At 43.1% G+C, this 27652-nt stretch overlaps 1 protein-coding gene across 1 annotated transcript; it reads left to right on the top strand.

Moving 5' to 3' along the window:
* The first annotated feature begins 1941 nt into the window (after positions 1-1941).
* LOC123376499 lies at positions 1942-27652 on the top strand. Its single transcript, XM_045028529.1, has 16 exons — positions 1942-2149; positions 3037-3180; positions 4028-4194; positions 5325-5440; positions 9486-9610; positions 10267-10491; positions 11767-11907; positions 13595-13758; positions 15451-15551; positions 16936-17051; positions 20697-20906; positions 21264-21407; positions 22760-22917; positions 24203-24312; positions 25625-25734; positions 26686-27652. The coding sequence occupies exons 1-16, from the start codon at positions 1951-1953 to the stop codon at positions 26922-26924; spliced, it is 2469 nt and encodes an 822-aa protein (XP_044884464.1). The 5' UTR covers positions 1942-1950; the 3' UTR covers positions 26925-27652.

The following is a 27652-nucleotide window of genomic DNA, read 5'->3' as shown; positions in this document are numbered from 1 at the left end:
CCCTAAGTTCCCTGTGCAGCAGCTGCCCAGCAGGCTAGCAATTGCAGCTGTCCCTCCCCCCACTGCCATGTGCTGTTCCTGCCCTCTGCCTTGGAGCTGCTCCCCGAGACTCCTACTTGCTGTGCGGGGGGGAGAGGAGGAAGGGGGGGCTAATGTCAGGGTGTTCCCCTTCCCCCCTGCTCCTGCACCTCCCTTACCCCATCTTCCATAGAGCAGGGGGGGACACACGACAGGGCTCAGGACAGAGGGAGCTTGCTGGCAGCAGCAGCTGCGGTCTCAGCAAGCTGATCTAATTAACAAGGCAGTGTACTTAAAGGGGAAATGTGCATCTCTCTGTCTCTGTCTGTGATGCTCTCTCCCCTCCCTCCATTTCTGCTGCCTTGTAGACTGAGAGAGTTAATCCTTGAGGGCTCAGCCAATTGCTATTTCATCATTTAGCAGTAAGGCATTCCCTGGGAAATATCCCACCCTCTGACTCCTCCACATCAACCAAGCTTCACAATTATCATCACTGTGTACCAGTATTGAATTGTTTGTTTAAAACTTATACTGTGTGTGTGTGTGTGTGTGTGTGTGTGTGTGTGTGTGTATATACACACACACACACACGCTTCTACCCCTATATAATGCGACCTGATATAACACGAATTTGGATATAACGCGGTAAAGCAGTGCTCCAGGGGGGCGGGGCTGCGCACTCCACTGGATCAAAGCAAGTTCGATATAACGCGGTTTCACTTATAATGCGGTAAGATTTTTTGGCTCCCAAAGACAGCATTATGTCGAGGTACCGAGGGTGTGTGTGTGTGTGTGTGTGTGTGTGTGTGTATACACACACACACACACACACACACACACACACATATATAGTGTCTGGTGAAAAAAAATTCCCTGGAATCTAACCCCCTCATTTACATTAATTCTTATGAGGAAATTGGATTCAATTAACATCGTTTCGCTTAAAGTTGCATTTTTCAGGAACATAACTACAACGTTAAGTGAAGAGTTACTGTGTTTTGCTCAGGGAACCAGTATCAGCTATACCAGCATAGCAGCAAGAGCACTTTTTTTTTAGCATAAGCTGTGTCTACGCTGGAAGGGTTTGCCAGTATAGCTAGGCCAGCAAACCTTTTCTAGGGCAGACCTGCCCTCACTTTAGCAAAGTGATTCACCATATGGATAGAAAGAAGTAACAGTTGTGGAAATAACAGTTGTGGAACAGATTAAATTATGTGTTCACGTACATACACGTGCTCACGGTCCTAAATAAACTTAGTTCCCTGGTTTACTATTGATGCGTCACCTGGCTGAGAAGGTGGGATTTGAACAATTTTGCATCTGTTGTTTGGGGAAGCCAATAGAAATGTAGGGGAGAATGTTCTGGGGATAGAGGAAGCTATCCAAATGAAGGATGGGGTTAACCTTTCGGATCGCTGCAGACCTTTGGTCACAGCAGCAGCGCCGGCCTGTTATACCCTCTGTTGCTGTCCCATGGGTCCGTACATTGTGTTACTTTCCTTGCCCACCTAACACCTTTCCCTTCACCCGCTCCTGCTCCGGAGTTCAGTGCCATGCGGGGGATGTGGAATCTTCTGAATTGCCCTCCTCACTCATTTATGCTACTTAAACTGTGAGCTCTTTGGGGCAGGGCCTGTCTTTGTGTTGTGTGTTTGTACAGCACTTGGCACAGGGGGATCCTAGTCCACAACTGGGGCTCCTAGGTGCTACTGCAGTGCAAATAATAAATAATAATAATGCATTGGGTGACTTCTGACGCTGTGCAGGGAACCATAGAATTTGATCCTACGTGTGTGGGGAAGAGCTATTCTGAGAAGGTTTGCGGTTTATCTTTCCTGCCATTGCCCATCCCATATTTTCTGAATTTTATTTTATACCATCATCCATTTTATTTCTTTTCTGTTAATTTTTGCAGATGTCAACCTCTTTATAATGCACAAGGGGAGAGCTTTGTACTCCCCTTACATACCAACATCAAATATATATAACACCTTAAAGAAAGCTACAGATACCTGCTCAGTGCTCCAGACATGCACTGGGATAGTGGCAATGGGGGAGCACTACGTTCTACAAAGTGGGATGGAACTGTATAACAGCAGGAACGGTAGTGTGAAATCCTTTATCAAGTCAGGTATGTCGAGTGTTTTAGAGCTTAACTCCCCCCCCCCCCCCATCCGAGATGGAGGCTGCATTTTTTGTTCATTGTTGTTTTTAAAGAAAATTGATGTGAAAACACAAGACAAATGTAAAATAGCTGCAGAATTTTAGGGAGAGGTTGTGAGTCATGCCTAGCAGAAAAATTGGAGGCTCACTTCATCTTTGTGAACAAAAGTGAAAGACGTAGAAGGATGCTGCTTGTCTAGATGAGCAATCAGGCTGCCTACTCCCCAAAGCATAAAATAAAATGAGCTAGCACAAAACACCAAAGGAAGATCCAGAAAGCAAGGTTTTGAATGCTGTCGCTGCTTTAATACAGAGTAAGCTAATACCGAGAAGTGTTAATCATTTCTTTCCTCTTCTACTCTGCATTGGAAACTGCTAGCCATGTGCCATGCTCTTGAACCCTTTTTTCTATGAGCATTTATCTCTCTCCCTCTAGTTATATCTACCTGTTTTTTTTCCCAGGGCTTTGTCATTGCTGTGACAAAGCCCTGGGTCAAGAATTTTGTACACTGGGCTACCTTTTCACTTAAAGGCCGATATTTTGGTAGGCACGGAGTGGGAACTAATATTTTCACGATAATTTATCATGGGGATGGCTTTCTTTTCCCCCCTTACCTGACATCTTGCTTGTGGTGGTTTGCATTAGAAGCTGTAATCGCCAGCCAAGATCCCAGAAGTCACGCTCTTAATTTCTACTAATGGTTAATGAGCGTGGGTGGGTGTCTGCTTGTATGTACAAACCCCAAAAGCTTTACCTTTAATTACAATTGTGGAAAAAATATCATGTTCCTAAAGTAAACTTTTATTTTGGCAGCTGTTCATCTCTATTGTCCTTGGCTTGTTCACTTTTCACAGATTGCATCTCTGGAAGATTTGGGCTTCTGTGCGAATTTAAGTGTCCACCATGCCAGCAGGGTATGGCCTGCAATCCATACACAGGGCTGTGTGGTGACACTGTGTTTTGCAGTAAGGAGAATAGTCCTATCCCCTGTGGAAAAGGTGAGCTTGTTTAACATCCAGAGGAGAAAAGAGGAAAACTGTGACTATACACAGGACCTATTTGTGCACATTCTCGTCTCTTTATTCATGTATTATATCATCACCATTCACAGCACCTCTAAACACAATGGTGATGCTCTAGATTTTCACCAGCGTAAGTGGGACGAGGAACTCCATTAAAGTCATTAGACTGACACAATATATAACTCATATCATCCTAACCTTCAGGAGGTTTAGTTCAGACCTTCAGATTAGATGTTCTGACCTTGCTGTGTGCAGAAACTCTGCAAACTAGGTCTCAACTCTATTCCATTTTAAAAGAAACGTTACAGTTTTAAACAAATAGGAAAATCCCCATGTGGTTGATTTTTATTCACTGTGCGCTGGAAAGAAAAGTGAAACTTGCCACTTTCTGAGGCAGTTTTGGGAAACTTATTTAAGTCAGCTGATTTATAATTTAAAATATTTCTGTTGGCCAATGAATAAGTCCATAAAAATAGCCTAGAGCTGGGACTCAAACCAAAACCCTATAACTTCAGGGGTGTTTAGATATCTGAACTGTCCAAATCCAAATTTTGGAAATTGTCCCAGTTATAGTTACAAAACCAGAGATCTGATACCCAGAACCTATGGGGTGTTTGAATCCAGATTTTGCGGCTGGAGCCCTTGTCTGATGTGATCTTCCTAGTATTCTACAAATATTAAAAGCTCTAAGAGATCCTTATACTGAACAGATTGTATAAGAACAGTCTTAAACATCCTATGCCATAGTGATCCTTCTATTTAGCCAATGGAGCTATACCAGGGATGAAACCAGCCCCACGCATGTGTATGCTGTGATTTTTAGGGTCCATATTTGGTGGCACGTGCCCAGTTGAAGATGGGTGGCAGTACTGGCAAGGCAGCTGTTACTATATCCACACAGCAAAGAGACAAACCTGGCTACGTGCAAGAGACCTATGCAGGCGTTACAGGGACACAGATCTTCTGTGGCTGACAAGTCCTGGGGAAAAGGTATACTAGAATGTCAGTGAAGGGTGTGTGCACGGTGTGTGTACTTACCTTTGCAAATCTCAGTTCCCCAAAGGCTTTGGGACTATATCTAGAGTGTGGGGAAGGGCTGTGAGTGCCTACAGCTGCAGATTTGGAGAGGTTTTGCATTTTCTTGTGTGATTCTCTGCCCGAGTCTTTTATAATTCTAGGTTGCTGTTCTGCTGAATCTCTGCTTTCAGAGACTGGGATATTTTTTTAAAAGCAAGTATAACTTAAAATTCAGGGGGAGTGGAGGTTAAATGTAATTAAATCTTACTATATGTTGGCTATCCTCGTTACTTATATGGTCCCCATTATCACTGTATCTGAGCACCTTACAGTCTGTAATGTATTTATCCACACAACACTGCTGTGTGACAGGGCAGTGCTGTTTATCTCCATTTTACAGATGGGGAACTGAGGCTCAGAGTGGCTAAGTAACTTGCCCAAGGTCACACAGGAAGTCTGTGGAGGAGCAAGGATCAATATTTTGGGCCAAATCCCATGGCATTTTACTAGAAAAGGGAAATTGGGTCCATTATCACCATTTTACCTACCTACCTAAATTCCTCTGCCTTTTCAAATAGAGAAGCTATTTTTCACTACGCTTTCTAAAATGCTGCTGTGTCATTTTTGCTGAGGCAGAATGAATACTGCAGTTCTGTTCTTAGAGGTGACTGAATTAAAATTCGTACAGATTGTCAAACAAACACTTAGCAACTTTCATCCCAGAGGATTCCTGTTTAAGTGTAAGGCTGAAGCGCCTCTGTTTTTACAACTGAAGTCATACATAAAAAATCTCCATCTTCAAAATAAAATCATCAGGTGAAATGTTAATGTTATTGTCCATCCCTTCTTGATATTAAATATGAACGAAAAAGAGTAAAGTCCATGTGTATTAAGTGAGTCTTTGCTTCTCAGCTACCCAAAACAGTAAACTACTGTCTAAACTATATTGTTTTAAACATCAGAATGACTGTTGAGGGGAGGAGAAGGGGGTGGGGGGGGGGGGGAGAATGTCATCTTGCAGCACATTGTCTTCACTGTTCAGGATTTTCCAAATGAAAAGTTCCCTCTTTTACTGTATTGAATCACAGTTTGGTTATTTATAGGAATGGCTGGTATCTAAACTTCCCAAAGCATCATTCTGGATTGGCCTTTATGGGTTTAGATTCTGTACAGTTTTGCAGTGGTCGAACAGTCAATTCCCGTTTGCAGCCTCAAGATGGTGAGTTGAGTAAGCAACTGTGAACTAGAATTTGTGTTACAGGGGCATCCGAAGTGCATTAATCAGGCCAGTCCCTCCTATTGCTCTCTTCAGTTCAGTCATCCTCATCTTTTGACATGGAGTTGTGGTCCAAAGGGAGGCTACAGGAGCATGCAGTGCTTCATCATGATCTGCTCAAGCCAGCTGCACTAGGAACCCTAATGAAAATTCAAATTCATAGAATATTAGGGTTGGAAGGGACCTCAGGAGGTCATCTAGTCCAACCCCCTGCTCAAAGCAAGACCAATCCCCAGACAGATATTTTGCCCCAGTTCCCCAAAAGGCCCCCTCAAGGATTGAGCTCACAACTCTGGGTTTAGCAGGCGAATGCTCAAACCACTGAGCTATCCCTCTCCCCATTGAAAATGGCCAATTGGCTGTAGTTAGCCAACTAAATTTGGGAACAGCACTACCCGTCCTACTTGTCCTTCATTTAAAATAGAAACCAACAGAGACTTGTAGAAGACAAGAAGGACCAGAATTAGAACACTGAAGTCTAATAGAATTTCCACTAAGGACCTTTAGTCTCAGCAAATCACACTCCTGTGTTGAATATGAGAAATCTGTGATCTGCTATTTTAGACAAACTTCTGTAATTGTGAGTGACGGATGGTGAACTTCTGGCAAGTCAACGAGACAACCCTCAGTTGGGTAAAACTCAGATGCATGTGATCTGTCAGGAAAGATATTCCTTGGGTCACAAATGTTTAATATGTATTTCAGTCAAAGTTTGTATGTGCATATTACATTTAATTATATTTCAAATGCAAAATGTACTTGGATAAACTTTCTGATGAGGGGTGGCTCTAGGAGTTCTGCTATCTTCAGCAAACTGACAAATGCCCATCTCCTACCAACTCACAGCGTTCTAGACAAAGAGTTACTGGATTTATTCCTGCCCTGATTTTTGGCATCCCAAAGTGATTCCTGTTGTATCTTTCTGGTAGAGCCATTCCTGCTTCTGGCAGCTCTATCATCCATAGCATTAATTCCATATGGAGCACTGCTTCTCTACTGATACAATAAAAACATATGGCAGAGGAGGAAACAAAAAATCAGCCTAGAAAAGCAGATTCGTATCTGTGGAAATGTTAAAATCTTTTGAGCCCAACTCTGCCCTCAGACACATGCACAGACCTGATAGTAGGATTGGGTTGTACATATATAGAGAAATGTGTTAAACAACATTAGGGGGCAAATTGTGACTCTCCCCTCCTTACTAACACTGATGAACAGCTACTCACAGGAGTAGCCCATTTGGGCGGCACGTTTCAGAGTAGTAGCCGTGTTAGTCTGTATCAGCAAAAACGAGAGTGGCCTGAATAAAGACTGGGAGTGTTTGGCTCATTACAAAACCTAACCTAATTCCCCCAATACTAATTTCTCCCTACTGTTACTCAAACCTCCTTGTCAACTATTTGAAATGGGCCACTCTCAGTAGTACTACAAAAGTTATTCTTACAGTGATTGCTCATGTGTATTCCACAGTAGGTGTGCGTGCTCGCTACGTGCACCGGTGCCGGAAGTTTTTCCCTTAGCAGTACCCATATTGGGGGAGCACCGCGGCGACCCCTAGAGTGGCGCCTGTCTATCATGCTATAAGGGGGACCGCGTGCTCCCCCCCACCCTCAGTTCCTTCTTGACGCCAGTGAAGGTAGTTGGAACTTTGTGCTCCAGCTCTGCTTAGTGGTACTGTTCGTGGATTATTACTTCAGTGTTAGAGTGGGCTCGGGGCATGCCCCGTGCCCCAGGCTTCAAGTCATGCGACTCCTGTCACTGTTCTGTGCCTAGGAGTGACCCACATGCTGAGTGTCTCTGCTGTTTGGGTGAGACTCACATCAGCGAACGTTATAAGATCTGTAGGTCATTCAAGCCACGGATCAAGAAGGAGAGAGACATTAGACTCTGTGCTCTCTTGATGGAATCGGCGTTGGCCCCAACTCCGGCATGCTGGGTGAGTGAGCGGGGAGTCTCCCCTTCCTCCGCGCCTCTCCAGCTTATCCTGGACTACCTCTTGTCCCTTAGAACCCAGGGACTGGCACCCGCCTCCATCAGGGTACACCTGGCGGCTATATCAGCCTTCCACCCGCCGGTGCAAGGGTACTTGGTCTTTTCCCACCATATGACCTCCCATTTCCTTGACTGTTCATTCCCATACGCTAGACCCCCTGTGCTGCAGTGGGACCTGAACCTAGTTTTATCCCAACTCACGGGTCCTCCCTTTGAGCCCCTGGCCACATGTTCATGGTCTCACCTCTCATGGAAGGTAGCCTTGCTTGTAGCGATCACGTTGGCCCGATGTGTCTTGGAGCTCAGGGCCTTGACCTTGAAACCCCCCTATATGGTCTTCCTCAGGGACAGAGTCCAGCTCCGCCCACACCCTGTGTTCCTTCCGAAGGTGGTCTCCGCCTTCCATATGGAACAGAGCATCTTTCTTCCCGTGCCCTGCCCTAAGCCCCATTCCTCCAACGAGGAATGCTGCCTCCATACGCTTGATGAACGTAGAGTGCTGGCCTTTTTTCTGGATTGGACCAAGCCGTTCTGGAAATCTTCCCAACTTTTTGTTGCCTCGTCCAAGTGGGTGAAAGGACAATCTATCTCCAGCCAGTGTCTTTCCCGCTGGATCACTTCGTGCATACGCATGTGCTATGATCTGGCAGGGGTTCCCCCGCCACCGATCGTCAGGGCACACTCTACGAGGGTTCAGGCCTCATCAGCTGCCTATGTAGCCCATGTCTCTATCCTAGACATTTGTAGAGTGGCCTCTTGGGTCTCTGTTCACACGTTTACTTCGCATGATGCGATTGTCTCCCAGTCTAGGGATGACACTGGGTTCAGCAGGGCGGTAGTCCGTCCCGGCCTATCGTGAACTCCCACCCACCTCCAACAGATATGGCTTGGAATCACCTACTGTGGAATACACATGAGCAATCACTCGAAGAAGAAAGGAGTTACCTGTTCCGTAACTGGCGTTCTTCTAGATGTGTTGCTCATGTCTATTCCACACCCGGCACTCCTTCCCCTCTGTTGGAGTTGTCTGGCAAGACGGAACCAAGGGTGTGGGGAGCGCGCGGTCCCCCTTATAGCGTGATATACAGGTGCCACTCCAGGGGTCGCCATGGTGCTCCCCTGGTACGGGTACTGCTAAAGGAAAAACTTCCGGCACTGGTGCACGTTGCGAGCACGCACACCTACTGTGGAAAAGACATGAGCAACACATCTCGAAGAATGCCAGTTACGGAACAGGTACCTGTCCTTTTTTCCTCCCTTGGCATCCTGCTGTTAATTGCATGGTCTTATTAGACTGACCTCACACTTGGTAAGACAAGTCCCATTTTTTCATGTATTTATACCGGCTCCTGTATTTTCCACTCCATGCATCTGATGAAGTGGGTTCTAGCCCACAAAAGCTTATGCCCAAATAAATTTGTTAGTCTCTAAGGTGCCACAAGGACACCTCATTCCATTTGGGTGGGTTTTTTAAAAGCACTGATGGGAGATAGGTGCTACTCTTAACGTGGGAGTTTGGTGCCTATCTCCCATAGGAGCTTTTGAAAACCCAGGCAGCCGATTGACCTCATCCAGATTACTCATGTGAGTAACTACTCACCAGTGTGAGCAGTAAGGTTACAAATCAGCCCTTTGTGAAACAAATCAAAGGTAAATCAAGGTATATAGCACTGCAGGTTTCTTCTAACACCAGTGTTTGAGAGTGTTCATCTGAGAACTCTGCGATATGCTAGCATAATAGGGTAAGAGAAAAGATGGAGCGTGATAATGTTTTAAGGGCACATTTATGACTAAAAACACTTGGCTAAACTGAAGAGATTGCAATATATTCTATAGAAACACTCCCCATGTAACTGGGGTGGGAATGCAGTGTCGTGACTTTAGCAATAGCAGCACAAAGGAAACAGTAAGACTAAACCTGGCTATGGTGCTTTTAAGGATAAAGTGTAGACTGGTGGGAAAACCTTGTAACCTTGTATACTTTTGTTTCCTTGAGGTTGTCTGTAAGCAAGTGGGCCATAGGTGCTAAGTGCTGTGTGCAGCTTAATGCCCCCAAAGGCTCTTTGACAGCTTTCAGCTGCTTTCGGAAAGCCCTGTGGATTTGCAAGAGAAAAGAAGAAGGTAATCTGTATATATATGCAGCTGGCTTACATTAGGAATGAACAAGGCTTCTCAGTATTTGTCTGCATTACAAGATTTAATTGTGTTTGAACATGATTGTGAGTTGTCGAGTTACATGATGCTAGGATGGGATAGCCATTGCTATCAAGCACAAGGACTGCAATTAATCCTGTCCCTGGCATTGGGCATATTCATGGGATAGAAGGCATCTCTCTTCTGCTTGTGCATGCACATGGGGGCCAGGCGCAATCTGGCCTGAACTGTTGTCACTGTCCGAGATCTCACTGTTCCTGATAGCTACAGTTTCAAAGAAGATCATACAGAACACCCATTCACTTACATTATTCTAGGCTAGGGTCAAATCTTGTTCTCAGTTACACTATTATAAATCAACTGAAGTCAGTGGAGTTACTCTGGATTTATACCATTGTAACTAAGAGCAGATATTGTGTTTAATGCCATTGTAGATAGGAGTCATTCCCTGGTTTAGAGTCGAAATGATCTTTGCTTCGAGTGGCATGTCAGTATATTAACCCTGTTGTGATTTCATTTTTAGGCTTCCAGCTGACACATGGACTTTCTATCTTTTAAAAAATTAAATAAGATTGTTTAAAAGAAAAAGTCCCTATTCTAAACACATAATGTTTATGTTCTAGGAATTGTGGATTTCCGGGAGTTCCGAGGCTATTACCTAGCTGGCACTTACACATCAAATTCCACACAGCGATCGTTATGGGAAGCCCTACAGCTCTGTAGATTTCAACGAAGCATTTGCAATGGAGTTGGGATGATCAAAGGAGAGTACAGAACTATATTTGCAACCCGAATTCTACTCATCATTGGAGCCCTGGGAGATGAAAGCACCGCATATTTGAAATCATGTATGCCAGAGTATTGAAAGATGTCCCTTGTGGGTGATGTGCATTAACTGTGTGCTCCTTCTCGGATCTCAGGAGAGCTTCTTTTTGCAAGAGCCCTCTTGGGGACCACAGTATTGGAAGTGAATAAATTTGGCTGCAAATGTTTATAGCTCGCCCTGAGAAGAGTTACCCAGCCCATGTCACTAGACCAGTTCTCTAACTTCATTGCATATCTGCGACCCTCTTCTGACAACAAAAATCACTTCTTGATCCCGGGGGGGGGGAGTGGGGGGTAGGGGAGGGACTGAAGCCTGAGCCTGCCCGAGCTCTGCCACCCTGGGTGTGTGTCGGGAGGGGGGGGGCGGGGGACGCGAAGCCTGAGCCCTTCCACCCAGGACTGAAGTCCAAGGGCTTCAGCTTCAGCCCTGGGTGGTGCGGCTCAGGCTTCAGCTTTGGCTCTGGGTCCTGCGGCTTGGGCTTGGGCTTTGGCCCTGGGTCCCAGCAAGTCTAATGCCAGCCCTTGTGACTCCATTAAAATGGGGTTGCAACCGACTTTGGGGTCCAGGCCTGCAGTTTGAGAACCGCTGCACTAGACAATTACAGCAGCGTTAATACCTGTCACTGCTGTAAATTCAAACAAAATTAAGAATGTCCTGGAATGTAAAGTTCTCCTTACGCCCGAATAATTCTGTGGAACTCAGTGATTGTTTACAGCCATTTGGAAAGCCAAGTCAATTGAGTGAGTTTTGCAGTTCTTATGAGCACAGCGGCATTGCTTGTGCAGGCAGAGAGCAGGATTCTGGACCTTTCCCTGCCCGCCAAATTGAAACAGGTGCATGGAGTGGAGAGGGCTTGTTGGGGTGGCATACACAGGCACATACATGATCACATACGTCTATAACAGCAAGATTTTCTAGCCTTGATCGTTTCCCTTTAATCTACTGCTGTATCCATGTTTTACTAGCCAGAAGTTGGGTTTAGTGTTATCCCATTAGATAGGGCATTGCATACCTTGAGATATGAAATAAATAGCCTGGAAAGAACTATTCTAGGTACACATTGAGTGAGGTACCCTGGTCTCCGTATCCTGTCTCTTCTGCTTATTATTGCTATGAGCTGTGGGAGTTTTACACCGGATTCCCTTGTGTACTATGCCATGGTTTCAATGATAATTTGTACCCTTTCCCTGTAAATAAAGTCTGTGCACATTGTCATGGTAGAGGCACTAATTGGTTTGATTTGGATTCTTGCCTCCATTGTAATTTCTAAGTCTCTCTTCACTGTCTATTTTTGTAGCTTGTCCCCCAGGGCACTATGGTCCTGAATGCCAGGGCAGTTGCACCTGCAATAGAATTGAAAACTGCAGCCCCTTCACTGGCGAATGTGCAGAGAATTTACAGTGTTCTCAGGAATACGTGGCACAGCAATGCCAAAGAGGTACGTGATACACAACCCAGTGGTGTCACAGTGGAGAAAAGAAAGTAGCTGGCAGAGTAACAGAGCTTACTGATTTTACTCTCACTCCCATCATCATGATGTAAAATCCAAAAAGGCAGTGCTGGGCAGAAGACATAGCAGAAAATTCCTTGGTTTCACTATTGTTTTGGTTATCAGCAGGTTGGCCGTGTATGCTATCAAATGTCGTCTGCTCAGCTATCCCCATAATATTTGTGATTCCCTAAGAGTATTAATCATTGTGCCGGTCATTGAGTAATTTTGCAGTTTCTGTTAGAGAAAGCAGTAGACAAACCCAGGAGAAAATGTGTCTAAAACCTTCTTTCATTGCTGGGTTTCATGCCTCACTGTGCACCAAGACTTGCTCTGATTGGCAGCGTTCCAACCCATATGAATGGTATATAAACAACATAGCAGTTGAATGTCATGCGACTTTGCAACTTGTGTTCTTGGCTTCAGTATGTTCTAAATAATAATCCTTTGTACTTCTGTGCAGCCTCTCATCAGAGGGTCTGAAAACACTTTATGCTCATCAATTAACCCTAACCACGTCCCTGAGATAAGTAATAATATCCTCGTGTTATACAATGGGAAACAGAAGCATACAGAGGTTGAGAGAGACACAAGGTTGGTGTCTCACAAAGAAGCAGTGGTAAAGCCAGGAATAGCATCCAGACCGTGGCTCTAACCATTAGATGGTACCACTTCCTTCTCTTTTTGTACTGTACGTTTGTAGTGCATAGCAATATGCAGTAAAAGCTGTGTTATCCGGCACTTTACCAACTGGAAAACTCTAGAAATCGGCATTTCTGATATCTCCCAATAGAAATCTTCAATCTAGTAACCAGGACCGATGCCAAAGCTAACCGGAATCAACGCCGAAGCTATTCAGAACCCAAGTATTTCTGAGAGTAGTCAGACTATGCTCGAGTTAGCCGAGAAGAGCCGAACGCTATTCTTTCTGTTTGTATCCACCATTGTGGTCGGTTGGTTTATTACTCAGTGTATTGTCCTGTGTTTATCATAAAGTATCAATGCCATCTACCATTATGGCATCCAAAATACCAGCGAAAAGCAAAGGAGAGAAGCGTAAGAGAGTTATGTTGACATTAAAACAGAAAATAGATATTTGTACACATCTTGAAAAGGGCGAGAATAGGCATGTTTATTCATTTTATTGTATTCTAATTCTTCGAAAATTGGTAAAGTAGTTAACTAGAATTTTTGACTAACCAGCACCTCCCATTCCCCCAGCATGCCGGATAAAAAAGCTTTTACTGTAATGTGAAAATATTGGTTCACTGAAAGCTGTACTGGTTTCAGCGAACTGATGTTTGTCAAAGGGATATTCTCTTTATAGGCAGCTTCCAGTCTTGAGAGAACACCCCACAGCATTCCCAAATACAGTGCCTGATCCAAAGTCCATTTGAAGCCAATGGAAAGACTTGCATTAACCTCTGTGAGTTTTTTGAATAGGCACGTAGTGAGAATATTTAAGCTTTTATATGAAGAAGCAGTTAATTTCATTGGAGTCAGTAATGGTCACTAAAGCCAGTTTTCACTGTGTTGAATAATGGCACTTCTTTAACAAAGGTCTGAGACTACTGTTTCCAAAAGTGAGATTTTATGAGTGTTCCGGTTGTTTAAAATGTAGCTGTTTGTTCCTCAGGAGTGATCAATATGAAATGCCCAGAGGACCCTGGTTGGTGGTACTGGAATGGCAGCTGTTATTATATGGAAGAAACTAATAGTTTAACCTGGCTGGAAGCTAAGAATTACTGCACTGCCTATAATGGCACTGACCTACTATTGCTGGATAGTGCAGAAGAAAAGGTAAAGTGTTTCAGTTTCTGCGGTGTTGAAAAGGTGGTTATTGATGGACAAATGTCACCTTGCAACTTCAGAGAGCAGCTCCCTATGTGTCTTCAAAGTTGTAGATGCCTGGTTTATAGGGATAGCCAGGCTTTCATAGCTGTTAGCACAGCAGATGTAATTTACTCTAGCTCCATTAGAACAAGAGCTACCAACTGAGCTGTATTCTGCAAGTCGAGCTTCAGTGAGTATGTCTTTATTGATGATCGGGGTGTGCGAACTTGTGAAAATATTGTCACAGTTTCGTGTTGGATGACTCTGCAGGAGAAAAATATTACTGTTCGGCGAATTTCAGAAAATGGCTTTATGCATTGAAACATAAGAAAAATCCTGCTTTACTAATTGCAATCCAAACATTGATGTTCTTTTGAACATATCTGTGAAAAGTGAGGTTTCTCAGTTTTAACTCCAAAACAGTTCTACAAAACACAGCCACACCACTTACCATGCCTTAAAGGATGATTCCTCCCTGTTACGCCTTGCCTACGGCCCAGTGCCTGGCTGGAACATAAGTACTGATGGAGCTTTAGTGTTTGGCCTGACTGCACATACCAGTCTGTTATGGTGGGGCCATTCAGCAGCAAATGGCTTTTAAAAACTGCATCTACTGGTGGAAAGACACTGAGCCAGATCTCACTTAAATAGTTTTACACCATGCACATCATTACAGTTACTCCTGACTTACAACAGTGTAACAGAGAGAAACCAGTCGATACACACGGTCAGTTTGAGACCCAAATGCTACAAGTTCAAGTATTGGGTCAGGTGTGTATATCCAGCCCAGTTACAGAGCCTTATGGGGCAAGCTAATAAAAAAACCTGACTCTTACCATCCCAGTGTCCTGCACTCCCCTGTCTCTGACCGTCACAGCATGAGCACATCAGCTAATAGCTGTATAAAAGATAATGCTGTACTGTGCTGGCAGTGGCTCTTTTTATGGTGCTTCTGCAGCACAGTAATGTAATACACCTAGAAAATGTTTCTGTTGTATGTTGTAAGAGAGTAAAATCTCCTCACAAGTATCACTCACTCTCCCGCCCTTGGACTCTCGTAACTCTTTTAACCAGGCTCTTTGTGTTTCAGACAGCAAATTCCTGAATCATCCGTTCCCAATATTCTACATACTTGGTCTAATTGCCAGGGTCATGCTTTTCAGCTGTAAAACACATTATTGTGCAGCACATGCAAAAAGCACATAATAAACCAAGCATAGTGTGAAAAGGCTTCAATACAAAAAGATTAGTGAATGACTTGTCTACAGCCTTCTCAGTTTGCCTAAAAAAATCTTTTAACCAACTGCTGTTGTAAATTTTACTAAAGTGATGTCACTGCTGTCATATCACCTCTTCGCGGTACCCACCTCTTTTCTGCAAAGTCTTTCTCTACAGGGGTGTTCAGTGTATTGCATAGATAAAAGCTATTTGCCAAATTCAAATCTCGATTTGACCTTTGATTTTGAACCCCTCTCAAAGTCAGGAGCTGTTTGGATGGTTTGGATAATTGGATACCAGTACTAGTACCAGGACAAATGTTTACGACTGGAAATCATGCCCTAGGATCCATAAAATAAACCTCTGCCATTTACCTGTCAATGGGCATGTCCTTCTTTATATACCTTAGTTCTCTAACATAAGTGTACTTCTAACTTGCAGGCCTGGATAACCTCAGTGTTACGGAAACCTGTTTGGATTTTCTCGTTGGGTGCCTTGCAAAGCGATGTGGAGAAATCAAGCAGGAAGAATCAGCGTGTCATGTAAGGCTACCGTGCTGATTTCATAAACATGGGGGTTAAACAGACTACACATCTAATGGGGTTTTTAAAACACTTTTCACCCCAAGGGCCAGATCCTCAGCTGATGTAAATTGTTGTAACTCTATTGACTTAAATGAAACTATGCCAGTTTACACCAGCTGGGGATCTGCAGGGAGGTTTGCAAAGGCACATATGCCATTTAGGTTCCTGACCACCAATGACTTTCAGTGGGAGCTGGTTGCCTAAAAGCTGTTTGTGCCTTTGGAAATCACCCTCCAGCCTGAAATTTCTACTGGCTTCTTTGTGAAGTGGTTTTCTGCACATGTCCCTTATGAGAGGAATTCCTCCCTTCATCCACAGAGTAGGCCCAGTAGCGGCAGCAGCAGGGACCATGGAGGGGCCACCTCTAGATGTAAGAGATAATGTAGTTTCCATGATAATTCGGGACCAGGAGCCTTCCTTCCGCACAGGGGCCAAGTGCCATCCCTATGCTTAGGGACCATGGCTTCATTGGGGACCATACTCTTGCCCCCTTTCCCCTTCCTCCACCGCGTCCTGGAGCATCCTGCACCATCTCTCCATCTGAAATATGGGGAGCTCCCTCCGGGGCAGGACAACTCCAGACAACTTGGCCCACAGTGTCTTTTTTCTCTCTGCTGAGGCTACCAGGAATGGCTGGTTGCAAGGATGTATTTTTGTGACATGGATCACTGTCCACCACTGATAGCCACCTCCACTGGAAATCAGCTTCACAATATGGAAGCTGCCTCTAGCCTTGATCTTGGGTCTTTGCCTGCTTATTTGTATGAGGAGTCCATAGCCATCACAGCTTTCATATTGACCTTGTGTCTTGGTTAATGCTCTGCTTTCTGGATCCCAAAATGTATGTGGAGTTTGGTATCTAGAGAGTGGTTTGAAGACTAAGGGCTAAGCTAGAGGGAGCTGCAAAAGTGGGTCTAATATGACAGAGTGAAAAGGATAAGGGGTATAGGAACATCCTGGGGAAAATGTGCTTGGAGTCATTGGGAAGTAAGAAAGATATCTTGGAAACTGAAATAAGAAGAAAAAACATTGAGTGAGTATCACTCAGGAGAGAGAAGTGGAAGGCTAAAAAGGCCTATAGAGGATACACATATCTAAGGCAGGACTCTAAATCCTGTATGTGAGTGCATAAAATGGACATTTGGGCCCTACTTGCTGCTTTGAGCAGTCAAATGATTGACTGAAAATTTAGCTCACATGGATTTGTTATGCGTCTTTTCATGAGGTTTAATATAACTACAGTATTTCTGAAATCATGTATTTTTCTTAGTGCCAAAACCCTGGCTCTCTTTCATCTGATGTGATGTTTAACATCCACTGCTATGTGCTTTTGATTGTTCAGGGTAAGCCCCACCAAGAGTACTGCTCCAGACAGTTGTGGTCAGCTGAGTGTGAATGGGAGCTTGAACCAAGTTAACTGTTCTTCTCTGGCTTTCTGGGTTTGTGAAAGAAGGGAAGGTAAGAGAGAATTCCGTGGGCTAACCATTCGGGAGGTGTTCATCTTACTCTTCCAGGACAAAAAGCCTTGGCTGAAGTATGTTGCTATACCATATATTTTATAGGTTCACATCTGTGTATGGCAAATATATAGGGCCTGATTCTGCTATTTACAAAGGTTGAACTGCTCACAGAGTAGGTACTTGGCAGTGTCAGTAAGGGTGACAGAATTGGGCCAAAAGTGAAATCGATCAATTTAGCTATTGTTCATAAAACGTGCCTGCGGCCCTAGCCATCTAGTGCTGTGAATGGCACATCCCTTACAAGCTAAGCGGTGTCAGCCTGGGTCAGTTCTGAAGATAGGAAATCTCTTTACAGCAACAAAACCAAAAGTCAAGGTCATGAAGTTGGTGACTCAGTATGAACAACCTTCTTGTGAAGGGCCAGATTGCATGTTTTATGCTCAGCCCTGATGCATAGTTGCACTGCCACTAGAAGCTCCCTGGGAAGCAGCATTCTGCAGAGAAGCAGTTCTTTCCAGGGCACCCTGTCAGTGCAGTGGAGGAGGAGAAATGTACTACAGTCCCTTTCAGGGTGCAGCTAACTCCCTCCTCCCCCATGCAATCAGACAGCTCCCCAGAGCACTGAATACTAAGACCTGGGTAGTACTAACTCAAACCACTAAACAGTAGTGGTGGATATCTTTACTCCTCCACGTGACTGTGGGGGTCTAGTCACAACTAGAGTTGAGCAAATAATTGATAACCTTGGTTTGGTGGTTTAACCAAAATCAAATTCAGGTAATTTTGGACTGAAACTAAGGGTATGTCTAGACTACCTGCCAGATTGGCGGGCAGCGATCGATCCAACGGGGATCAATTTGTCACTTCTAGTCTAGACATGATAAATCGACCCCCGAGCCCTTTCCCATTAACTCCTGTACTCCAGCACCGCGAGAGGCGCAAGCAGAGTTGATGGGGGAGCGGCAGCAGTTGACTCACTGTGGTAAAGACACCACGGTAAGTCAATCTATGTTGACTTCAGCTACTTTATTTACGTAGCTGAAGTTGCTTAATTTAGATCAACCCCTCCCGCCCACGCCCCAGTGTAGACCAGGGCTAAGTTATGGTTTCTTCTTCGAGTAGTGTCTCTGTGAGTGCTCCGCTTTAGGTGTCGGTGCGTCCCTGCGCCGGAGATTGGATATTTTAGGTAGCAGTACTTGGTTGGGGCGCGCATGCACAGCAGCTCTCTCACAGTGTCGTTGACGCCTCTTGTAGCGTGTGCACAACTCGACCCCCTCAGTTCCCTCTCTACTGTCTTCGGCTGCAGACGCTGCTCAGTGGCAGTGCCGCCTCTTTGAAAATCTCTAGAAAAGAAAATAGTTTACATAGTAGTTTTAGCTTAAATAGTTTGGTTAGACTTTACTGAGCCATTTATTTTTTTTAAAAAGTTTTCTTTTTCTTTCCCTTCAGTTTTAGTTTCTTAGATTAGCAGTAGAAATAGAGTTTTCTTTTAACCAGTTTCTACATTTTTCTTCACATTTCCCACCTCAGTTGCAGGAAAAATCATTGGAGACAATGCCGGGCTCACCCAGTTTTAAGAGATGTGACTTTTTTCTGCCATTTTTTTCAGTCGAAACTATTCAAATTCAACTTAAATGTGCAACTTGTTTTAGTGTCCTGAAAAATGCATTTTCTTTGGTGAATTTCTGATTCGCCAAAAAAATTTCGCCCAGTTCTAGTCACAATCTAACACTAAGTTGATACCAAAGCCTAGTACTAAGTAATACTAGGCTTCTGAAGGTGCCTTGAACTCCAGCTAGGGGTCAGGCTTTAGCCAACTCTTCCTATTCAGAATTGTCAAGCAGCATCTGATTTGCAGCTCTTATCATCCGCACACACAAAACAGAAAAGCAAAGATCATGCTCTGGTAATTATATTTTACAGAAAAGCCTCTGAACTTGAAGTGTTGGATTCAAGGAAATGTCAGACTTGTTTAAGTCAGTCCCCGACTGCCTTTATTTTACAGATCTTGCCACATTTAAATGAGAATGCTGAGCCTGGAGCAAACAAGAGGCTAATAGCATCTGTTTGTATTAAATTTAATAGTCTTGCATTTGATTTATTTACCAAAAGGAGAAACATGACAGCAGTCTAGGAGAATTTAATGTATCCAGTCCTATGAACAGAACACAAACTAGACAGATAAGGTCACTTCAGTCTGGATTTAGGTTCTTAAAGGGAATGATGCCAAATAACCTGTTTTTTTTCCCAAGCTAGAAATGTAAAAAGTCAACAGGTGTGGCTGGCTTTGAAAAATGGTTTTCAGTGACTGCCTGTGATCCAGCAAACAAGCTGCGTCTAATTATAAAACAGTGCTTTGCACTGCTCAGGAAGACCATTGTCAGCTGCTGTAGCTCAGCGGGTCTCTGAGCTGATGGAGGAGCATGTGAGATTCACAGTGTAATTTTAAATGTTCAAAATTTGTGCCCATTTTTGAGCAACGTTGTTTCTCTTTCAAAAACATGCAAAACAGTTGGTGTGGTTTTTGCAGCTAAATTTTTGTTTTTGTGAATGCAAGAAATGTGGGGGTAGGAATGGGGGCATGGAAATGGCAAAATGAAATGGCAGAATAGCATATTAAAATTGTTCTGTAGTCCTAGACAATGAATTGCACTTATTAGAATTCTACTGTTATATGTGTGCCTGTCTTCCTTTCTTCAGGGTGCATATGTTAACACTGCCCTCTACTAGATAGAATGACAGACCTGCTTGAGTTTGCGTTGATCACATTGTTAAACACTGTTACACAATCTACAGCACCGTATGCGTGTGAGATTGTGTGGCCATCTTGGGTAAATCATTTATTTTATTACAAGTGTGACTGTTTCTCAGGTTATTATTGGTGGAATATTATCCTGGTTCCTATCTGGACATAAGCTCGGAGGGGTCGAGATTTTGTATGGATTGACTGTTCATTGGTGTGAAAGCTGGATACATATATGGAAATAACAGATTAGCAACGTGTGTGTTCTTGGTTCCCAGATGTTCAGCTGACCCATCAGGTCACCCAATGTGTCCCTCTCATTCTTTTCCATATGTTTATATTGCCATTAAGATATTTGTTACAAAAGAACAGAGAAACGAGAGCAGGAATTAGTGTCAAATAGTACTCTAAGCCTCAGGTTTGAAACCCCTAGAAACCACAAGTTTGAATCCCAGCAAGCTTGCCTCAGCCCTTCATTGTTATCAGGTAAGTAAATGGAGATCCATGGGTTTACTGCAGAGGCAGTCAATTATTTCTTGTCAAGGTCCAAATTTCTTGGTCAAGGTATAGTCAAGATCCAGACTCCAGAGAAAATAATAATAGAAATAATAACAATAATGATAAGTAAATAAAAAGATTTTGGGGTTTGTTCAGAAGCATCTGGTAGTCTGGATTTGACTTGTGGTCCTCCTATTGACTACCCCTGGTTTACTGTGCGTCAGTTTTTTAGATGAAGTCTTTAAAGCAATTAACTAACTGGCCATATGCAGAAAATGTGAGTGCTATTTCTTGCTGTTCCTCGGCGCCCCCATCTTGCCCAGTGAAGGAAAGTGTAGTATAAGGATTCAATCTGTAAAATGCAAAGAGAAAATTATGGATGCTTTTCTAAAAATCTTTCAGGTGACAGCATGTTTTGGAAATATTCCAGAAGGCTGCTTACTAAGCCTTTAGGGGGAGATACATATTCATCCTTGGAGTTTGCTCTGTCAGCCTGTATTTTAAAAGCAGATTGCTCTGGAGTCACCTACTGGGGAAAGCGTTACGTACCAGTCACTGGTAAAGAACTGATCTTCAGCAAAAACAGACAGGATGCTGTGTACTTGAGGAGTGGTAATTGTCTTCTTGTTAGTGCTATATATTAAGAAAAAGATAATGCTATAGCATTGTATATTTGTGCATGGAAAAAGAAATGAAGGCGTTGCTGATTACTTTTTAGTTGTTTGTTTTATTTTTCTGTATTCCTTGGAAGTTTGAAACTGAAATGGAAAAAAATAAAATAATTCCTATAAAGCATGTTGACAGTATAAGTTTAAAGTTTAATATATCAAGCAAGTTTACTATATTATATTTCAAGGTAACTTGGCATTTTGTCCTTATTTTTCTTTTTAAAAAAGTGATTTAAATTTTCAAGATATGCCAAAAATGGAAGCGAAATTTAGATGTGTGGTTTTTTTTAATTACTTTCAGCTTGCAGCAAAGGACACTATGGTGCCTATTGTCAAAAGAAATGTCCCACCTGTCTCAATCGTACCATGTGCAATAGACTCACAGGGCTGTGTGATGGTACAGTGACATGTCAAGAAAGGAAGAAATTAGAACTCTGTGAATACCGTAAGTACTGCAGCTGAGGAAAAATCAGGCTTTTTTCCTGCTGACGTTGGACATTTTGATGTGGACGTGATATGAATAGGTTCTGTTGACATTGAGAGAGTCTGTTTGGTGGAGTCCATTTAGCAGGATTTAGGTGTTTATGATCAGTGTGTGGGTGGGAGTGGGGAATGGTGTTCAGACTCCTATTGACTTGAATGAGCTTTGGATCAGACCCTTATTAGCTCTGACTCAAGAACGCATATCTATTTGGGAAAGCATCTGAGTATGTTAATGAGACTTTTACATGCTTAAAGTTCATGTTATACATTTGTTCAGGTGCTTTTCTGAATAGTGATGGACTTAAGCATGTGCCTCAGCGCATTCTTCAATGTGAACCATTTTCAGTAAAAATATTGACTGCCTAATTTTTGTTAAAGCCCCTAGAGACTGGCGCTCTGGGTGCAAAATAAGTTATCAAAGATGTACTGTGTGCCTTTCTTTACAAAGCACATATGGCTTGGTTGGGCAACTTTACTGATATTATCCCAGGGTATGAAATCACACTGCTCTAAAATTATATATATATATAATGATTGTAAGGGGTAATGCCGACATTTACTATAGAGGGAGTAGGAAAACAAATGTCTGTGATTTTTTTCTATGTTTTGTCAGGTTTTATCCATTTGACAGCACTTTATTTACATTCAGTACCCCTCTTTCCTTAGCTCTGGGAGATTCCACTGTTATTAATGGGGGTTTCACACAATGACAAGGGAGAGAAAAAAATGTAGACCATAGTAATGTGTTATTGTAAAGCCGCTAAATCTATTGGGGGGGTTTAGAAGCCAGGGCAGCATCTCTACCTGAAACTACTCTTAGTATTTTTTTTTAAATTGACTGTTAAGTTGACAGTGTCTCTTTAAGGTCCCTTGTAATGGCTGTGATATCACAGGATTGGCAAAGGAGGAAAAATAGTAGGAAAAAAGGGAACTTTTTTTCCTTTCCTGTTCCTTTTTACCTTTCTACTTTGCATGATTTCTCAGAATGGAAAAATGCCTCCATAAATTAACATCAGCAATTGTTTTAAATATTTTTTAGAGTCAACTACTATCTAACAAGATACAAAAAAGCACCGTTTAGTGGCCTGCTAATAAAACACCAGAGTGACTAAAGCAAACCGCAACTAATGGGCTACTAAAATAGACTTTGTCCTGTATTATGGTATGCTACATGCACATAACATACTACAGTTATATAGGAAATCATGTGCAATATGCCTTTAAGTTGCAAACAGCTATATAATATCTTTTCCTGCCCAATAGTGCACAGTGCGTGTTGCACCTTTAATTTGTATGTCTGCATGTTTCAAAAAGGCCTTACAAGCAAGTTCTGTTTTGCCTCTTGGAAGTACTGGAATGGAAATTGTTACTATGTTCCTCCATATGGAGTGCTGAATAAGAGCGAAGCAGAGTTCATGTGCAGTCGGTTCCAAGGGGCACAACTGATAAAATTAAACAACACGGAAGAGCAGGTCAGTCATATGAGTATCAGATTGTTCATAGTTAATGAAGAGGTGCTGTTGAGGTTTTTGCTAGTCTTTAAATTTGCATTGCTTTGCATTCCATTGTGTCTGAAACGTTGAAATAATATTAATCTCAACTTATTGGATCCCTTTTATCTTCTTAAAAACACTGATTAGTTTTTCTTTTATGTATTTTATGGATCACATGCCAACATGATCCTTGTTCTTTAACTCATTTATTTGTGTGCCAACGTCAGCTTCCATTTCTTATTCACTTAAGGGAGCACCCCCATCCATAGTTCGGTGATGCCAGGATTTCTGGAGATAGGGTTTGTTAGTTATCTTGTAATCCATCAGCCAGCTGGCTGGATATGAAGTAACAGTTCACAAACTGTACTTAAAGTGTAAGCTTTCTGGGGCAGAGACCATCTTCTTGTTCTGTTTGGACAGTGCCTAAGTACAATGGAGTCCTACTTCATGACTGGGTCTCCTACGTGCTAGCGTAATGTAAATAATAATTAATACTGAGCTAAAGCTAGATGTCCTTATTCAGGTAAAGTCCCACTTGATGTCAATGGGAGTTTTGCCTGAGTAGGGACAGAATAAAACTAAACAAGGATCTCAAGATTTAGCTATGTAGGTCCTACATCAGGAGTGGTTATTTATTTTTTAATTTGTCTTCAATTTCTCAACAACCGAATGGTGGATTTTTGCAAAAGTTTGGGCCCTGGAGATAGAACCAAGTCAGGGAGAGCAGAAGACACCATGAAGTCCACTAGAAACCTCACCATGCAGTTATCTGGTAGTGGTTAGATGATAGTATGGAGATGGGCACTATAGACAGAAGTTAGATAGTGCTGGGATCTGGAGAACATTCGTACCCAACTAGAGCCATTGTAAAGTAAGTCAAAATTGGCCCTCAGCTGCTTGACAGGACCCTTTTAAGAATAGATATCAGGTATAATACTTCATTATGTACTCGTAACTAATGTTTGCTTTGAACACTGGTGAACAGCTACACATAGTTAAACCTGCTCCCATTTAAACCAATAGCAAAATTCTACTTGATTTCAATAGGAGCAGAATTGGGTCCTTAATGTGTTAAGCTAGTTCTCAATACCAGTTAAAAAGAGAATCCAAAAGTAATGGGCCAGATCCTCAGCTGGAAATGTGTGCACCTATGTACCATTCATCCAGAGAAATGAGGCTGTGTTTGATGGTTAACGATTGCATTTATGTATGTATTTTAGCCACAATGTACATCCCAAACGCTGCTTCTGCTAATTCTTTGCAGAGATGGATAGCTAAAGTCATCACTAGAAAAAGCTGGCTTGGCAGCCTGAGCTATAAACTCCAGTCAAACTCCTGGATCATGCCTGATGGAGATAGAGCAGCGCCTCGTTGGTAAAATAAGCAGTTCCCATTTCTCATTCTGTTCATCTTTCCTTTATTTAAGGGTGGTAAGATCATGGGGGAGTTTGTCTTGGCCATATTTCAGATATTTAAATATATTCACCCTATAAAGAGAAATAAATCTCTACTCTTTGAGGGCTCAGTTTTGCAGTCCTTATGCAGATTGTTCCAAAATTCAGGCTCTGTACTCTGCCCTTTAGTGTAGCTGGCATGAATACACACCTCCCTAAACCAATATTTTGAGGTCCAAGGTATTAGTTTCGTGGCTGCTGGGTCTGTGAGATACTAAGCAATGTATCAAACTGCAACTGTGTTGTTTGGTTTTATTGCTGTGGATTGAGCAAATGCCTTATAAAGGATCCCATCAGGAAACATGGCTGCAGAATGATCTCCCATGATGAGGTGAGATTACTAATTGCCTTTTGACCTGACTAAGCATACCTTGATTATTGTGTCTTTTCCACAAGGCATTGTTGAATATTTTGATCAGAGTGGACTGAAAGTTCTGTGCAAATTGCATTTATGGTCTAAGGTGCCAGGTGCTTTTGGAAAAGGAAATCCTTCATATTGACACCACTCTGGATGCATTTGTCTTGAGATGGTTACAGTATTTGGCTGGGAAAGGACAGTACGGTAACAAATGAGTGAAACTGATCTCATAGTCTCTGTTCAAGCATTTCAGACAGTTGTAGGGCCATATGGAGCTATGTCAACTTATACCAACTAAGGATCTGTCCTGTCTTTTTATACAAAGTGATGGTGGTGGCTATTCTGAGTGCAGTCATTGGTGAATGATGGGGATTTAATACAGCTGTCTTGTTTTTCACACATGACCTTTGTACCTTGAAATCTTGGGGGATTCTGATTGTCAGAAGATTTTGGAAAAATCATTTTCTGCACCTTCCTGTGCAAGCACAGAAGGTAAAATTTTGAAAGGTTTATGAAGCTGATACAAGTGTGAACCTGCGGGCATGATCAAGGCCATGACAGCTAATGTATTTAATTAACTAACTAAGGGTAGTGATTGATTTAGATTTCTTTCTAATTGTGCCTGTTAAAAGTGCTCTAGGCCTAGTCCATGCGTTAATGAGTGACAGTGGAAACGCACTCCACCCATCTTCCCCCGGAACCTCTTCCCAATACCCCAACTCTACCTCCTTCATCTTTTACCCTTTTCTTCCCCCCTCCCTGAGGAGTGGCGTGGGAATACAGATGAGATGTGTGTTTGCAGTGACCTTCGCTCATGAGCTGGAAATGCAGACTCATGTAAAAGTGAGTTCCATTGCTTTGTTTTGCTTTGCAGGGGTTTCAAAGCAGTTCAAGATTTGTGTGTGCAGATTGAACCCATATCTGGAACCTTTATTTCCTTTGCCTGCTCTGAACGGGCTTCGTGGATCTGCAAGGGAGCCCCAGGTGAGAGCACGCCCTGCGTACGATTCAAAGTGTTTTTAACAGCCCTCCCCGTGCAGCGCCGTGTACGGTGACATATCAGAGGGGTGCCTGAGGTGCAGCTTTCCAATGCTCGTCTGCTGCTCCACGCCCTGAGCAGGATTCCTCTCCCTCTGCAGGAACTGCCTGCACCCAGCCAGAGTCTGGGCTGGTATAGAGAGGAGTCCCAATGTGTTTTAGAAGACACACCAGCCTCAATGCACCCCTGATCCTGGACTGTGGGCATCTCTACAGCACAGGTGGAGGTGGGATCACACTTGTGTAGATGTACCAACACTAACCTAGCTAGTGTGGCTAAAAAGAAGCAGTAGCACAGGCTAAACAAGCTCACTGAGAACCGTGGGTATGTTCTAGTGTTGCTAGTCTGTGCCAGTGCCACCACACCTTCCCTGCTATTTTGAGCTGTGCTAGCTAGATTAAAGCTAGTGCAGGTTTAGCTACTCAAGCTGCATTCACCCTTCTGAGTGCACTGTAGACGTATCTTTGTGTGCTGGCTCAGCATCCTAGCATATATTACACCGACTGCCAACATTCCAGAGAAGCTGGGATCAGTGAGGTATAGGGAACCCTTGGCCACAATGGAGATGAGCTGTGTAGGACCAGCTATGCTGCTCTTATGCCATCAGAAGTTTGGAGTGATCTTTGCATGCATGGTCTGCTATGCCAGCTATAGGTAAGACCCAAGTGCATCAGCAGTTTGGCACAAAGCCGCCTCACATCATCCTACAATCTGGGCCACTAATTTACAAATTCAGGCCCAATCAATGGGGCTATATTCTGTGCTGATTTAGATCCTGAGTAATGTCATTATAGCCAGTCGGGCTGGAGGGGAGTAGGGGAAACCAGTGCAGAATTGGTCCAGAACCATGTCCTAGGTTTAGCATCTTTGCTCTTTTTCCCTGTTTGTTTTGCCAGTTCCTGGAGCGCTGGATTCCACGTATAAGTGGTGGACAACGTTGACCTCGTCCCTTTTAGTTTCAGTTTTCGTAGTTGTCGTGAGTGTGTTTGTTACATTTAAAGCCGCCCGGTGGAGAAGACAAGTGCTGGTAGAAAAGACTGATGGGAAAGAGCAGAGAAATAACGTGGAGATGGAGAACTTGGCTTCCTGGGAGAAACAGGCCCTCAAGTCTGACAGGAGCAACCCCTTGAATTAGGGTGTAGTGTTTGTGGGCTCTGAAGGCAGTCTCATCCCATCCTCTGTGGATTGAAGATTTGGCTTTGAGGAAGAGGTTTGAAGTAGGGGAAACAGGAGTTAGAGCACTATAACAGATAAGGAAATATTTAACTTGAAATTTGTTGAATGTCTTAATTGATTTTTTTGGTGTTTTAATCTTTCTCTGAGCTCCCACCTTCTCTAGTGACTCTAGTCTGTCATAAGCAGGATCTGTCAGATGACACAGCACTACTTTCAGCAAAGCAGAACATCCCTAGAACATGACTAGTCAAATACATTTCCTTAAATCATATTGCATTTCTCTCAGAGAAGTTTTCATCTGTGTTATGTCTTCTTTAAGCAGTTCAATAAACTCTCAAATAGAAAACATGGCTTTGCTTGCTAGATGATTTTGCAGCTGTTTGGGGTTTTTAAAGCTGCAAGAAGAGGTTAATGGACTCTAATACATTCAGCCTTCTGCAGCATATTATCAAATACTATAAGGCCAGATTCAGAGCAGGTGATGTAGCTCCACTGAATTCTTCTCTGTGTGTCTTGGTGCTTCACTTCTCCAGTTTACACAGCTAAGGACCTGGTCCTCAGCATTAAACACACTTGGTCAATGGCACAGTACTTAGTATTTTTGAACCAAATTCTTCTGTCAGTTACAGACCTTTAACTCAATGATGAACATGGTTCTGAGCAGAATTTGAGCCCTTGTATTATTTA

This window comes from Mauremys mutica, chromosome 8 (genome assembly GCF_020497125.1).
Source record: "Mauremys mutica isolate MM-2020 ecotype Southern chromosome 8, ASM2049712v1, whole genome shotgun sequence".
Classification (NCBI taxonomy): Eukaryota; Metazoa; Chordata; order Testudines; family Geoemydidae; genus Mauremys; species Mauremys mutica.
The sequence above is the reverse complement of the archived record's forward strand: the minus strand, read 5'-3'. Positions and strand labels throughout refer to the sequence as shown.